The sequence below is a fragment of the Balaenoptera acutorostrata genome, chromosome 6 (assembly GCF_949987535.1).
Source record: "Balaenoptera acutorostrata chromosome 6, mBalAcu1.1, whole genome shotgun sequence".
Classification (NCBI taxonomy): domain Eukaryota; kingdom Metazoa; phylum Chordata; class Mammalia; order Artiodactyla; family Balaenopteridae; genus Balaenoptera; species Balaenoptera acutorostrata.
The window spans coordinates 30,592,659-30,609,173 of record NC_080069.1 but is presented as its reverse complement, the minus strand read 5'-3'; the positions used below and the strand labels follow the sequence as shown (position 1 = coordinate 30,609,173).

The 16,515-nt window shown below is 38.3% G+C and overlaps 1 protein-coding gene across 1 annotated transcript in view; it reads right to left on the bottom strand.

The window, feature by feature from the left end:
- The window catches only part of MFSD14B (major facilitator superfamily domain containing 14B), a 463,050-nt gene extending 454,690 nt beyond the window's left edge, over window positions 1-8,360 (bottom strand). The window contains exon 1 of the mRNA XM_057548333.1: window positions 7,907-8,360. Within this exon, the coding sequence (XP_057404316.1) occupies window positions 7,907-8,014 (108 nt within the window). The 5' untranslated portion in view covers window positions 8,015-8,360. The remainder of the gene's footprint in view (window positions 1-7,906) is intronic.
- Between the last annotated feature and the right edge of the window lie 8,155 nt (window positions 8,361-16,515).

Sequence of the window (16,515 nt, the reverse complement as noted above, 5' to 3'; positions counted from 1 at the left end):
AGGAAAATGCAAAATCAAAATGAGATATCACTTCACACACATCAGGATGGCTACTATCCACAACAAAAACAAAAACAACACAAAACAAAAAATGACAAGTGTTGAACTTCCCTGGTGGCGCAGTGGTTAAGAATCCTCCTGCCAATGCAGGGGACACGGGTTCGAGTGCTGGTCCAGGAAGATCCCACATGCCGCGGAGCAACTAAGCCCGTGCGCCACAACTACTGAAGCCCACGTGCCTAGAGCCCATGCTCCGCAACAGGAGAGGCCACCACAGTGAGAGGCCTGCACACTGCAGTGAAGAGTAGCCCCTGCTCGCCACAACTGGAGAAGGCCCGTGTGCAGCAATGAAGACCCAACGCAGTCAAAAATAAATAAATTAGATAAATAAATCTATTAAAAAAAATAAGTTAACTGTATTCTGTATTGTAAAAAAAAAAAAAAAAGAAAGAAAGAAAGAAAATGACAAGTGTTGATGAGGAGGTGGAGAAACTAGAACCCTTGTGCACTGTTGGTGGGAATGTAAAATGGTGCAGTCACTATGGGAAACAGTATAATGGTTCCTTAAAAAATTAAAAATAGTATTATCCAATAATCTAGCAATTCCACTTCTGGGTAGATATGCAAAAGAACTGAAAGTTGGATCTCAAAGAAATATTGGGTTAGCCAAAAAGTTCGTTCGGGTTTTTCCATAAGATGCTAACATTTTGGTCAACCCAATATTTGTACACTCATGTTCAGTGGCATTATTCACAATAGCCAAAAGACAGAAACAACCCAAGTGCTCATCAAAAGATAAATAGAGAAAATGTGGCATATACAGAAAATGGAATATTATTCAGCCTTAAAGGAAGGAAAGGGCTTCCCTGGTGGCGCAGTGGTTAAGAATCCACCTGCCGACACAGGGGACATGGGTTCAAGCCCTGGTCCAAGAAGATCCCACATGTCGCGGAGCAACTAAGCCCGTGCGCCACAACTACTGAGTCTGCGCTCTAGAGCCTGTGTGTCACAACTACTGAATACCGCGTGCCTAGAGCCCGTGCTCCACAACAAGAGAAGTCACAGTAATGAGAAGCCATGCGCCACAAAGAAGAGTAGCCCCCGCTTGCCGCAACTAAAGAAAGCCCCTGCACAGCAATGAGGACCCAACGCAGCCAAAAGCGCGGAGCAACGAGGACCCGACGCAGCCAAAAATAAATAAATTATTATTATTACTATTTTTTTAAAAAATGGAAATCCTGACACATGCCACACGTGCCTTCAACAATCTTGAAGACAACATGTCTTGAGGACATTATGCTAAGTGAAATAAGCCAGTCAGAAAATGACAAATTGTGTATATGACTCCACTTATATGAGGTATCTAGAGTAGTCAATACTCAGAAACTGAAGGCAGAATGATGGTTACCCGGAGCTGGAGTAAATGGGAAGTTGCTGTTTAATGGATATAGAGTTTCAGTTTTAGAAGATGAAAAAGTTCTGGAGATTGGTTGCACAACAATGTGAATATACTTAACACTACTGAACTATACACATACAAATAATTAAATTGTAAACTTTGTTACAATTTACAATTTTGTATATTATATCACAATTAAAATTTTTTCTTAAATCAACTGTATTTCTATATATTGGCAACAAACAGTTGTGAATTTAAAATTTCTTAATAATTTACATTTATATTACATTTACATTACATGTTCAATAGCACCTAAAACGTATGATATAGGGAAAATGTGACAAATGACACAAAAGACCTGTTGAAAATTATAAAGCACAGTTGAAAGAAATTAAAGATCTAAAATAAATGGAGAAATACCTCATTTATGGATCAGAAGACTATATTGTTTTCAATTCTTCCTAAACGGATCTTCTGGATCAACAAAATCCCAACAAAAATAACAGCAGGCTTTTTTGTAGAAACTGACAAGCTCATTCTATAATTCTAAAATGCAAAGGACCCAGAATAGCCAAAACAGTTTTAAAAGAGAAGAACAAAGTTGTAGGACAAACTCTATTCGTTTCAAATCTTACTATGAATCTCCAGTAATAGCGACTGAATGGTACTGATGTAAAGATAAACAGATCAATGAAACAAAATAAAGAATCCAGAATAGACCGACACATATATGGACAACTGAATTTTGACAAAGGTGCAAAGGCAATTCAGTGAATAAGTCTTTTCAACAGATGAGACAACAATTCGTTACCATATGCAAAAAAAGAACTGCCTTTGATACTGTGCACCATATAAAAAATTAATTCAAAATGGGTCATAAACCTAATTGTAAAATTTTTAAAAATTCTAAAAATAAAAAAGGAAATTATTGTGATACTGAGTTAGGATTTCTTGGATATGAAACCAAAAACACAATCCCTAAAAGAGCATATTGATAAAATTAAATTTCATTAAAACTTCTGCTCAGAAGAAAATATTTGCAAACATATATCTGATAAAAGACTTGCAACCCCAATATATAAAGAACTCTTAAAACTCAATTATAAGATAATAAACGACCCAACAACAACAAATAAATAGGCAAAAGATGTGAACAGACACTTCACCAAGAGGATATACAAATGGCAAGTAAGCGCTTATGGAACGATGTTAAACATAATTAGGCATGGGGAGATGCAAAATAAAAGCACAGTAAGATACCACTACAGACCTACTAGAAGGGCTAAAATTGACTGACCAAGTGTTGATGAGGATGTAGATGAACTCTCAGAGTGCTAGTGCCAATGTAAAATTAAAACTTTTAAATTTAAAAAAACAGTTGGGCAGTTTCTTAAGAAGTTAAACAATACACCTACCATATGATCCAACCATTCCACTTCTAAGTATTTACTTAAAAGAAAATAAAGTATACTCCATACAAAGACTGGTTCATGAATGCTCATCGCCGCTTTATTTGTAACCGCCAAAAACTGGTGATAAACCAAATGTTCACCGAGGGATGAATGGATAAACAAACTGATACATCCATACAACTGAACACTACTCAGTAACAAAAAGGAATGCACTACTCATTTATACAACAACATGAATAAATCTCAAAATAATTTATCTGAGTTGAAAAAAGCCAGACCAAAAAGAATATATTCTGTATAAGTCCATTTATATAAAACTTTAGAAAATTAAAACTAATATATAGCAACAGAAAGTAGATAAATGCTCGCCTGGGAAGGTGGAGGTGGATAGAGGATGTACAAATGGGCACAAGGAAACTTTTAGGGGTGATGGATATGTTCACTATCTTGATTGCAGTAATGATTTCACAAGTGTCAAAACACAAATCTGTACACTCTAAACATATATAGTTTTTATAATTATATTTCAATAAAGCTGTTTTTAAAAGAGAAGCAAATACAAAGCTACATATAAAAAAGTCAGGCATCTAGATAGGAAATTAACCAAACTTCACAAATATGATATGTTTTTGCAGGGTTAGAAACTCTTATTTGTTATAATTGATTACAGATATTAAGGACAAATTTCTCTTCCAATTTTCATACAACAATGCCCTTGCTATGTATGCTACAACCTCTTTCCCCAGGGCACATCTCAGATTTCATAAACCACTTGTGAAGGTTCTATGAGACACTAAACTAGAAGGAGGGAGAGAGGGAAGGAAGGAAAGAGAAAGAAGGGGGAAAGGAGAGAGAAAACACCAGCAAGAAGGAGAATGAGGAATAAAAAGACGCTTCCATAGTGTAATAAAGCATGTTTATCGCATCTGTATAGCTAACATCATCCTTGACATTGGAAAAAATATATATATTCCTGTTACGCAGAGAAGGCTGTGCACTTTTACAATTACTACTGAACATTTTCCTGGATATAGTTCATATAATACAGAAACAAGACATGAAATTACTGCCACTTGAAAAATTTGTGAATATTTATCCAGAAGACCCTAAAGAATATTTTTTAAAGATAAGGTAAAAATTACCAATGTCAGCAATAAAAAAAAATAGACTAAAGATCCTACAGTAATTAAAAAGAGCCTAAGAGGCTGTCAGGAACAACTTTATGCCAATTAATTTGAAATTTTAGATGAAATGGACAAATTCCTAGCAAAATACAACTTACTAAAATTGACAGAAAAAAATAGAAAATCAAACGGAAAATCTACATTGTTCTAGAACTACATTAGCCCAAAAAACTGAAGACCCATAAAGTTCTACAACTGTATTACCATCTTACACAAACTCTTCAGAGAATAAAAGAAAACAGAACTCTCCAATTTGTTTTATAAGGCCGACCAAAACTTATATAAAAGTAACAAGCTAATTTCATTGATAAGCATAATTACTGGTTTAAACTAGACTAATTTACTTCTCTAACATACATTTATTTTAGACTATTTTAGATTAAAGGACTATTTTAGATTAAAAGATACACAGGTGTAGTCCCTGTCTTCAAAGACTTAATCTAGTAAGAAAACCCGTGGGAAAGGATGCTCAGATATCATAAGAAGCAAGTTTTACAAAATCCTGCCTATACTAGGCCTAAGAACAATACAACAGCAGCAACAAGTCTGTGTTCTGATAAAGGCTTGAAAGTTGACTAGAGATCTGCATACTTCTTAATATGAAATATAAATGTTTCTGCTATGAAAGCACAATGCATTTACTTTTATAAATTGTGATAGATCAACTGCTCACAAATGCTTTCCATTTCTCCTTTTATCTGCTTATAATTTACTTAACAGAGTTTGGTTGTGCTAATGTCCCAGTACTATTTTATTACTAAAATGATCATACTGATTCCTAACAGTGTTAAGAATTGAAAGCTAATTTAAAAAAAAAAATTCCCCTAAAATGTCCCTAGGTCCTCTTTCACTTTTTTTTTTTTTTTTTTTTTTTTTTTTTGGCCGTGCCACCCGTGGGATGTGGGATCTTGGTTCCCTGACCAGGGATGGAACCCGTGCCCCGCTGCAGTGGAAGCGTGGAGTCTTAACCACTGGACCGCCAGGGAAGTCCCCTCTTTCACCTTTTTACAAACAAAACATATCTAGTCCTTCTAGCCTTTTTTTTTGGGTAACAAGCTGCTCTTCAGTACTGTTTCCATTTTGCCTATATAATATATAACATTCTTGTCCTTATAAATCAAAATTAGTCTTTACAGGAGCCCCTCTAAAACGGTCTGAGGAAAATCAACTAAAAACACATCAAATGTCACCAGAATGGCATTGATCCCGAGAGGCCCTACATCAGAGATCTTAACTGGTATCTAAGTACTGGCTTTTTGGAGTCAATGAACATTCTGAAATACACAGTATGCTAAACTCAGTTGTGTTTTCTTTGCAGAAAATCCTTAATTCTCTTCAGATGCTCAAAGGTAAATGATTCCAAAAGGATATGCATTCAATGATAATGCAAATAATTCTGACACAACATTTCAAGGTGTATGAACACACACAATTAGGGAGGGATAGAGCAAAGAAAGGACAATAAAACAAGAACTTATTTACTACACACAATTCCCTTTTCTAGATTGCAATGGTCTCTTAGAATAAATATGTGATTCCCTTCTATTATTCAGGTCAATACATCTCTTTGCCAAACAAGGTAGAAAAAAGTTTCAGCCGATTCCCTGTATGTGGGCAGTCTTGCTTGTGATTATTAGTAACATCTAAGAACTTGAAACCATGAATACACTAGAATCAAGCTATAAGGAAATTCCAACACATTAAAATGAAGTCAAGTTTTGGAGGACAAAGAATGTAGCACCTGGAAGCAATACTAGAAAGAAACTGCAAACAGGAAAGATGCATACTTTGGGGGTACTGGCATATGACATGAACATATATGATTAAAGACATTCACTGCTTTCCCAGGCAACACACATTACAAAAAGCACCAGTGGCTGAACCCTGCTACCGACCCATGCTAGTCATCTAAGTAGAGCAAGCACCAAAACTCACTGTCAGAATTCACTGCAATTTATCAGTACTGACTAGACACACCCTAAGAGGTAAGGAAAGACTGGACAGGAATCTATCTGTGCCTAAATTAGCATCAAGACTCACAGGGAAAGCAATCAGGGAATAAACTGTCTCAGTTTCTTTGAATACACATTCCTCAAAAATTCCTGTTCTAAGCACATAAAATCAGCGACTTTAATTTTTAGGTTGGGGTCTAGTTCCTGTATAGATTAGTAAATGGGAGAGAACTGAATGTTTTTTATCAGACAAGGATCACCTATACATTCTGACCAATCATTCATGCGTAAAATAGAGAAATAATAACAATAACAGCTAATATTTATTGAGGACTTACTAGGTGCCAGGTTGTAGTAACCCTCACAATTCTCTGAGGTAAACACTATCATTAATTTGGAGAGGTTATATAACTTGCCCAAAGTTATACAGGTAATAAAAAGTGGGAACTGGGATTCCAAGCATGCTCACCTAATCACTATGCTTTAATGCTTCAACCTGCCAGGTTATTTTTTTATCCTATAAGCCAAAGAGAGCTAATGAAAATATTTAAGGACAGCAGTAATGATCATATTTACATGTTAGATTACACTAATCAATACGGTGGAGAGCAGCCTGATGATGAAGCAAGCAAGGGTCTCAAGAGATAGTCAAAATCTAGGTCAAAAATGCTAAGGAACTGAACCACAGGAACGCAGAAAGGATAAAAAACCTAAAATCTTTACCTGGTAAACTTAGCTAGACTTATTAATATATTGGATGAAGGGATGGGAAAGGATGGAGTCTACCTCTCAGGTTACTAGCTTGGCCACTGGTCAGTAATTATGGTCTATCAATTCAAAGACAGGAGGAGGAGCTGGCAGTTTCGTTTCCCTTAGTCGGCAGGAAGATAAGTCTACCTTTTATGTAATCAAAAACAAAACGAGAAAAACCAATTCTATAGAATTTCCCTCCTCCTACCAAAAACACTTCCCCACTTTCCAGAAATCTTATCTTTGAAATGAGGAACTCCTAATTTTTTTTCTCAAAAATAAGAAGTCACTTGGGCAGGAAGGGGCCCTCAACATCATTTAGCATTCTTTAAAAGCAAATTAAATCTGAAGCCGATTGCATATAATTTAATTTTCCTAAAATTTCTATTTTCTTTGGAAAAAGTCTCCTTGGCATTAGTTTCTATTCATTGTACCGTTTCTATATTTCCTGTCCTAAATAGAGCAAAAAAGAAAAAAGAAAAAAATATGTCTTTGAGAAAATGACACTCTATGCTTAGAGTTCCAACGTCAGACACCTAAGCGCCACTGACAGCCTGCTCTGCCGAATCCAGGCCAATTAAACCAGTGCTTCGGAAGCCACCTGACTCTCACGTGAAACTGTTAAGAGACTAGCCTGAATACGCTCCTCAGTTGGGCCCTGGGATAGGCAGCTTCCTCTGAAATCCTGCTCACCAACCGCTTCTGTGACCGCCTAGAGAACCACGAAGGAACAGGAAGGCGCTGCCCAGCCTCCACCGCCAACTTCCCGGTCCAGGGCCCAATGCCGGTTCTAAAGGTTCTCCACACATCTTCTAAGTAGGCTCAAGCCAGAAAGTGCACCAATGAAAACAGTATCCACTGTCACCTGTATGGAGAGCTCTGAAAGAACCAAATTACTTATATTCACGGTCCCACGTTGGGCGTCTTTTGAAACAATAACCAAGTCGCCTAAATTTTTGTCTAGCGATGAGCAGCGCTAGGAAAGCCTAGCAGTGATGAATTCGGCTGGCTGACACGGAAAAGGACAGGCTTTCAGACAGCCAGAGCCCCTCGAGCGGAGGCGAAGGGTCAGTGTATCCTCATCCCCAAGGGACCCAGGCCCCAGCCCCGCATCAGGCGTCCCCGGACTCAGGCCGCGACGCCGCCCAACCTCCCCTGGCTTGGGGCTTCGGGCTGAGAAAAGCGTCCGAACTCCGAGCCCGCACTCACCGAGCTGCCGCTCGCGGCCCGCGCGCCCGCGCGCTTCTCCAGCATGGCTCCCGCCTCGGGCTCCGACGCCGCCTTCTCCTCCCTCTCCAGTGGAGATTCCGCGTTCATGCCGCTGCCATGCCCGCGCCGGCTGGGGGGGTTACGGGGCTACAGCTACGCCGCAAATGCGGCGGCGGGGCCCGCGCTCTCATGGGCTCCGCGGCCCAAACCGGCCTGCAGGTCAGGCGGCTGCGCCAGTGGCAACGCCGAGTGCTTTGAGCGCTGCCCAGGCCGGAGCCGCAAAAGAAACGAGGCGAGGAGAGCAGCTAAAAGCGGGCACAAGCCACAGCCACCAACAGAACCAAACTCAGAGAGCTGCCAACAGCGGCTCCAGCGGCCGAGGTAGCCCCGCTCCGCTTCCCCACAGGCCGGCTAGGGGCAGGAGGCCCCGCCCCGGATCTCAGCTCCCGCCACAAGCTCTGCGCCTGCGCTCAAAGCCTCAGCAGTGCCCGCCCACCTCAGGCCCCGCCTCCACGTTTCCGGGGCCTCCTTGACGTCAGGACTCCGCGGCACGCTGGAAATGCGTCATCTCCCAAGGACCCCAGGAGTAGTTTCTTTTTCCTGAGACAGAACCGGATCTGGCGAACTGAGGGTGTCAGGTGCTGGGGGTTTTGTTAGTGACTGCACTTCTGGTCTTGGTTTGGTGCCCCCAACAAGTATATGGATGGGCACGTTCTGACACGGATACAGAGCCCCGGGATCTGGAATCCCGAACTGGGGAAGTGCCGTATGCTATAACTACGATATTCTGTTCCTCTTCAAAATCTATACAGAAGCTGACAGAGAGCTTACCTGGGCTGTGGGATTCATGGGAAGGACAGTCTTAGGAAACATACAGGTCCCTGTTCCAATCCAGAACTACTTGATGGTACCAACACGGTGTATATGAACTGATTACTCAAAGCCTCAGATCATGTTTGGGTAAAGTGCTGATGTGCTAAAGTGCAGAAATCAGCTAACACTAATTGTGGCTCTATAAATGTTATGATTACTGGCTGGAAAGGACCTTGTGAGATATTACATCCTACTTTGCAGATGCCAACCCAAGCTCCAAAAGTAAAGTGGCTTGGCTAGTTGAAGAGTTAATGTGACAGATAGGACCTGCTCCACGAATTTGGGGAACAAATATAGTGAGAATATTTTTTATTCGGTGTTTGAGCATTCGATGCCTCTTTGAAAGAAGACAAACACTGAAACTCTGAAGAACTTATGTCTTCCTCCTTATTAAAGAGACCCAGGTGGACCTAATTGAAGAATGGAGTAAGTCCAGTCATTTCACTATTGATTTGCATCTTGTATTATTGCTGTTGTTTCAAATGGGTCTTGTACAATCCTAAAGATTTTTGTTTGATTTGTTATAGTGTATCCATTGGCTTAGGTCCCTTCCAGGGCTTCAGTCCATAGCACTTGGTGTACTGAGTTATAGCTTCATTTACACTCACTGATCACACATTGCTTCCCAAAGCATATTGATGTCCAAAATCAGTTTTTCCTGAAAGAACCTAGAAATTCTTTTATTGAGCTCAGGTCTTCTACCTAGACTGCCCCTTCTATCAGGGACTTTACTGCTACTTGTCCTCGACTGAAGGCTTTTTAGTCGGCACTAGGAAACTGACAGGATTTTAGAAGCCACCAGCCTTGAATTGTGAGTAGGAAATTCCCCCAACAATACCTCAGACCAGTTGTCCCCTATCCTGTTCTTAAATATAGCCAGAGAAGAGGATATGTTAAATAGGCCCAATCCATTTATGGATAGCTGTCATATTTTGGAATTATGTCCTTTTATTAAGCCAAAAACTGCCTGCCTATTTCAGCCATACTTTGATTCTGGTTCTGCCTTCTATATCTGTACAAAAATGTCTAATTCCATTTGTTTGAAATTCCAAGATGCACTTGTCATCTTTCTTGATTATCTTCTAAATACATACCAGTTTGTGAAAATCCCAACTAAAATGCATTGCCAAAAATGCAACACTGGAAGTAATATTTAATGATGGCACTGTGAGGTCTGGTCCCTTGATTTGCATAAAAGTAAATTATCATAAAAGTACATTTTAGGAGATGAATTATTTATTGCATTATGTTGATAGTTATACCATAGGAATTAAATAGACCCTTATTCTTACCTTCTAATGAGTTCTGCACTAATCAATGTCAAAGACCTGGGATTCCACATAATTTAATTCAACATCCTAGGCTCTAGGAAAATAATGGCACTCACTGAAGGATACGTGTGTTATGGTATTTAGAAAATAGGATATCTGTATGCAGACCATGAAATTGGACCCTTGTCTTACACCAGACATCACTCAAAGTGGATGAAATTCTCAAACATAAGACCTGAAACTCTAAAACTACTGAAAGAAAACAGGGAAATAATCTGACTGGACAAATTTTTTTTTGATATGACACCAAAAGCACAGGCCACAAAGCAAAATCAGACAAGTGAGATTGCATATAAAGCTTTTGTACAGCAAAGGAAATAATCAACAAAATGAAAAAGCAACCTACTGAATGGGAGAAAATATTTTCAAATTATATATCCAATAAGGGGTTAATATCTAAAATATATATGGAACTCATGCAACTTAATAGCAAATAGATAAATAAATAGCCTGATTAAAACATGGGCAAAAGACCTAAATAGACATTTCTCAAAAGAAGACATTCAAATGACCAACAGGTATATGAAAAGATGCTCAACTTCACTAATCATCAAGGAAATGCAAATCAAAACCACAATGAGATACCACCTCAAATCTGTTAGAATGGCTGTTATAAAAAAGACAAAAAATAACAAGTGTTGCAAGAATTTTGATAAAAGTGAACATGTGTACACTGCTGGTGGGAATGTAAATTGGTACAGTGTGGAAAACAGTATAGAGTTTCCCCCCAAAAGTAAAAAAACAAAATTACCATATGATCCAGCAGTCCCACTTCTGGGTATATATCCGGAAGAAATAAAATCAGAATCACAAAGAGATAACTGCACTCCCAGGTTTATTGCAGCATTATTCACAGTTGGTGAGACATGGAAACAACATAAATATTTATCTTCAGATGATTGTTTAAAGAAAATGTGATATATATATATATATATGTATATGCAATATTATATCATTCATCATTTTAAACGATGTAAATATAGCCATTGTGACAACATGGATGAGCCTGGAGGACATTATGCTAAGTGAAATAAGCCAAACACAGAAAGACAAGTATTGCGTGATGTCACTTACATGTGGAATCGAAAATAGCCAAACTCCTAGAAGCAGTGGAGTAGAATGGTGGTTTCCAGGGGTTTGAGGGAGAGAGAAATGGGAGATGTTTGTCAATGAGTATATAATTTCAGTTATGCAAAATAAGTTCTGAAGACCTAATGTACAGCAGTGTGACTATCATTATCAGTACCGTATTGTATTCTTGAAATTTGCTAAGAGGGTTGATCCTAAGTGTTCTCATTACAAAAAGAAAAACGAAAGAAAATGGCAACTGTGAAGTGATAGATATGTTAATAGCTTGGTTGGAGTGACTATTTCATAATCTATATGAATATCAAAACATCAATTGAACACCATAAATTTTTTCAACTTTTATTCATTATACCTCAATAAAGCTGGAGCAATAATTAATAAAAAAATTTAATAAACATTTTAATTCAGAAAAGGAAAAGCTGTTAAACTCATGGTATGGTTTATTACAGTGAAAGGATGCAGATTGAAATCAGAAAAGGTAAAGGGCACATAGGCCAGAGTCCAGGAGAAACCATGCAACAAGTTTCCAGTTGTATTCTCTGAGTGGAGGCTATGGACATCGTTTAATTACCCCAGCAATGATGTGTGACAATACGCATGAAACCCAGGAAGCTTACCTAAGTCTTGGTATCCAAGGTTTTTATTGGGGGTCAGTCACATAGCATGGAGCACCAAGTGACTGACCTTAGGTACTCAGTCCTCAGCCCCTCCAGAGATGATATTGATACCAAGTGGCCCAAAGACCCCATCATAAGTCACATTGTTAGCATAAGCTTCCTAGCATACCCCAAGGCCCCAGGTAAACAAAGCCATTATCAGGCTTATAGGGATATTCCAAGGGCTTAGAGGTTATCTCCCAAAAGACAGACATGGGCCAAAACTTTGTTTTTTGGGGTTTTTTTTCATCTTTATTGGAGTATAATTGCTTTACAAGGGTGTGTTAGTTTCTGCCTTATAAGAAAGTGAATCAGCTATGCATATACATATATCCCCATATCTCTTCCCTCTTGCATCTCCCTCCCCCCACCCTCCCACCCCTCTAGGTGGTCACAAAGCACCGAGCTGAACTCCCTGTACTATGAGGCTACTTCCCACTAGCTATTGGTTTTACATTTGGTAGTGTATCTATGTCCATGCCACTCTCTCACTTTGTCTCAGCTTAACCTTCCCTCTCCCCGTGTCCTCAAGTCCATTCTCTAGTAGGTCTGTGTCTTTATTCCCGTCCTGCCCCTAGGTTCTTCATGACCTTTTTTTTTTTTTTTTAGATTCCATACAAATCTGTTAGCGTACAATATTTGTTTTTCTCTTTCGAACTTACTTCACTCTGTATGACAAACTCTAGGTCCATCCACATCATTACAAATAACTCAATTTCGTTTCTTTTTATGGCTGAGTAATATTCCATTGTATATATGTGCCACATCTTCTGTATCCGTTCATCTGTCGATGGACACTTAGGTTGCTTCCATGTCCTGGCTATTGTAAATAGAGCTGCAATGAACATTGTGGTACATGACTCTTTTTGAATTCTGGTTTTCTCAGGGTATATGCCCAGTAGTGGGACTGGTGAGTCGTATGGTAGCTCTATTTTTAGGTTTTTAAGGAACCTCCATACTGTCCTGCACAGTGGCTATATCAATGTACATTCCCACCAACAGTGCAAGAGGGTTCCCTTTTCTCCACACCCTCTCCAGCATTTTTGATGATGGCCATTCTGACTGGTGTGAGATGATATCTCATTGTAGTTTTGATTTGCATTTCTCTAATGATTATTGATGTTGAGCATTCTTTCATGTGTTTGTTGGCAATCTGTATATCTTCTTTGGAGAAATGTCTATGTAGGTCTTCTGCCCATTTTTGGATTGGGTTGTTTGTTTTTTTGATATTGAGCTGCATGAGCTGCTTGTAAATTTGGGAAATTAATCATTGGTCAGTTGCTTCATTTGCAAATATTTTCTCCCATTCTGAGGGTTATCTTTTTGTCTTCTTTATTGTTTCCTTTGCTGTGCAAAGCTTTTAAGTTTCATTAGGTCCCATTTGTTTATTTTTGTTTTTATTTCCATTTCTTTAGGAGGTGGGGCAAAAAGGATCTTGCTGTGATTTATGTCATGGAGTGTTCTGCCTCTGTTTTTCTCTAAGAGTTTGATAGTGTCTGGCCTTACATTTAGGTCTTTAATCCATTTTGAGGTTCTTTTTGTGTATGGTGTTAGGGAGTGTTCTTATTTCATTCTTTTACATGTAGCTGTCCAGTTTTCCCAGCACCACGTATTGAAGAGGCTGTCTTTTGTCCACTGTATATTCTTGCCTCCTTTATCAATGATAAGGTGACCATATGTGCGTGGGTTTATCTCTGGGCTTTCATTCCTGTTCCATTGATCTATATTTCTGTTTTTGTGCCACTACCATACTGTCTTGATTACTGTAGCTTTGTAGTGTAGTCGGAAGTCAGGGAGCCTGATTCCTCCAGCTCCGTTTTTCCTTCTCAAGATTGCTTTGGCTATTCGGGGTCTTTTATGTTTCCATAAAAATTATGAAATTTTTTGTTCTAATTCTGTGAAATACGCCAGTGGTAGTTTGATAGGTATTGCATTGAATCTGCAGATTGCATTGGGTAGTATAGTCATTTTCACAATGTTGATTCTTCCAATCCAAGAACATGGTATATCTCTCCATCTATTTGTATCATCTTTAATTTCTTTCATCAATGTCTTATAGTTTTCTGCATACAAGTCTTTTGTCTCCTTACGTAGGTTTATTCCTAGGTATTGTATTCTTTTTGTTGCAAAGGTAAATGGGAGTCTTTCCTTAATTTCACTTTCAGATTTTTCATCATTACTGTATAGCAATGCTAGAGATTTCTGTGTATTAATTTTGTATCCTGCTACTTTACCAAATTCATTGATTAGCTCTTGTAGTTTTCTGGTAGCATCTTCAGGATTCTCTATGTATAGAATCTTGTCATCTGCAAACAGTGACAGTTTTACTTCTTCCTTTCCAATTTGGATTCCTTTTATTTCTTTTTCATCTCTGATTGCTGTGGCTAAAACTTCCAAAACTATGTTGAATAATAGTGGTGAGAGTGGGCAACCTTGTCTTGTTCCTGATCTTAGTGGAAATGGTTTCAGTTTTTCACCACTGAGGACGATGTTGACTGTGGGTTTGTCATATACGGCCTTTATTATGTTGAGCGAGGTTCCCTCTATGCCTACTGTCTGGAGGGTTTTTAACATAAATGCATGTTGAATTTTGTCGAAAGCTTTTTCTACATCTATTGAGATGATCATATGGTTTTTCTCCTTCAATTTGTTAACAGGGTGTATCACATTGATTGATTTGCGTATATTGAAGAATCCTTGCATTCCTGGGATACACCCCACGTGATCATGGTGTATGATCCTTTTAATGTGCTGTTGGATTCTGATTGCTAGTATTTTGTTGACGATATTTGCATCTATGTTCATCAGTGATACGGGCCTATAGTTTTCTTTTTTTGTGACATCTTTGTCTGGATTTGGTATCAGGGTGATGGTGGCCTCATAGAATAAGTTTGGGAGTGTTCCTCCCTCTGCTATATTTTGGAAGAGTTTGAGAAGGATAGGTGTCAGCTCTTCTCTAAATGTTTGATAGAATTCGCCTGTGAAGCCATTTGGTCCTGGGCTTTTCTTTGTAGGAAGATTTTTAATCACAGTTTCAATTTCAGTGCTTGTGATTGGTCTGTTCATATTTTCTATTTCTTCTTGGTTGAGTCACTGGAGGTTGTGCTTTTCTAAGAATTTGCCCATTTCTTCCAGATTGTCAATTTTATTGGCATAGAGTTGCTTGTAGTAATCTCTCATGATCCTTTATATTTCTGCAGTGTCAGTTGTTACTTCTCCTTTTTCATTTCTAATTCTATTGATTTGAGTCTTCTCCCTTTTTTTCTTGATGAGTCTGGTTAATGTTTTATCAATTTTGTTTATCTTCTCAAAGAACCAGCTTTTAGTTTTATTGATCTTTGCTATCGTTTCCTTAATATCTTTTTCATTTATTTCTGATCTGATCTTTATGATTTCTTTCCTTCTGCTAACTTTGGGGTTTTTTTGTTCTGCTTTCTCTAATTGCTTTGGGTGTAAGGTTAGGTAGTTCATTTGAGATGTTTCTTGTTTCTTAAGGTAGGATTGTATTGCTATAAACTTCCCTCTTAGAACTGCTTTTTCTGCATCCCATAGGTTTTGGGTCATCGTGTTTTCATTGTCATTTGTTTTTATGTATTTTTTGATTTCCTCTTTGATTTCTTCAGTGATCTCTTGGTTATTAAGTAATGTATTCTTTAGCCTCCATGTGTTTGTATTTTTTACAGATTTTTTCCTGTAATTGATATCTAGTCTCATACCATTGTGGTTGGAAAAGATACTTGATACAATTTCAATTTCGTTAAATTTACCAATTCTTGATTTGTGACCCAAGATATGATCAATCCTGGAGAATGTTGCATGAGCACTTGAGAAGAATGTGTACTCTCTTGTTTTTGGATGCAGTGTCCTGTAAATATCAATTAAGTCCATCCTGTTTAATGTACAATTTAAAGCTTGTGTTTCCTTATTTATTTTCATTTTGGATGATCTGTCCATTGGTGAAAGTGGGGTGTTAAAGTCCCCTAGTATGATTGTGTTACTGTCGATTTCCCCTTTTATGGGTGTTAGTATTTGCCTTATGTATTGAGGTGATCCTTTCTTGGGTGCATAAATATTTACAATTGTTATATCTTTTTCTTGGATTGATCCCTTAATCATTGTGTAGTGTCCTTCTTTGTTTCTTGTAATTCTCTTTGTTTTAAAGTCTATTTTGTCTGATATGAGAATTGCTACTCCAGCTTTCTTTTGATTCCCATTTGCATGGAATATCTTTTTACATCCCCTCACTTTTAGTCTGTGTGTGTCCCTAGGTCTGAAGTGGGTCTCCTGTGGACAGCATATATACAGGTATTATTTTTGTACCCATTCAGCCAGTCTACGTCTTTTGGTTGGAGCATTTAATCCATTTACATTTAAGGTAATTATCAATATGTATGTTCCTATTGCCATTTTCTTAATTGTTTTGTGTTTGTTATTGTAGGTCTTTTCCTTCTCTTGTGTTTCCTGGCTAGAGCAGTTTCTTTAGCATTTGTTGTTAAGTTGGTTTGGTGGTGCTGAATTCTCTTAGCTTTTGCTTGTCTGTAAAGGTTTTAATTTCTTCGTCAAATCTGAATGAGATCCTTGCTGGGTAGAGGAATCTTCGTTGTAGGCTTTTCTCCTTCATCACTTTAAATATGTCCTGCCATTCCCTTCTGGCTTGCAG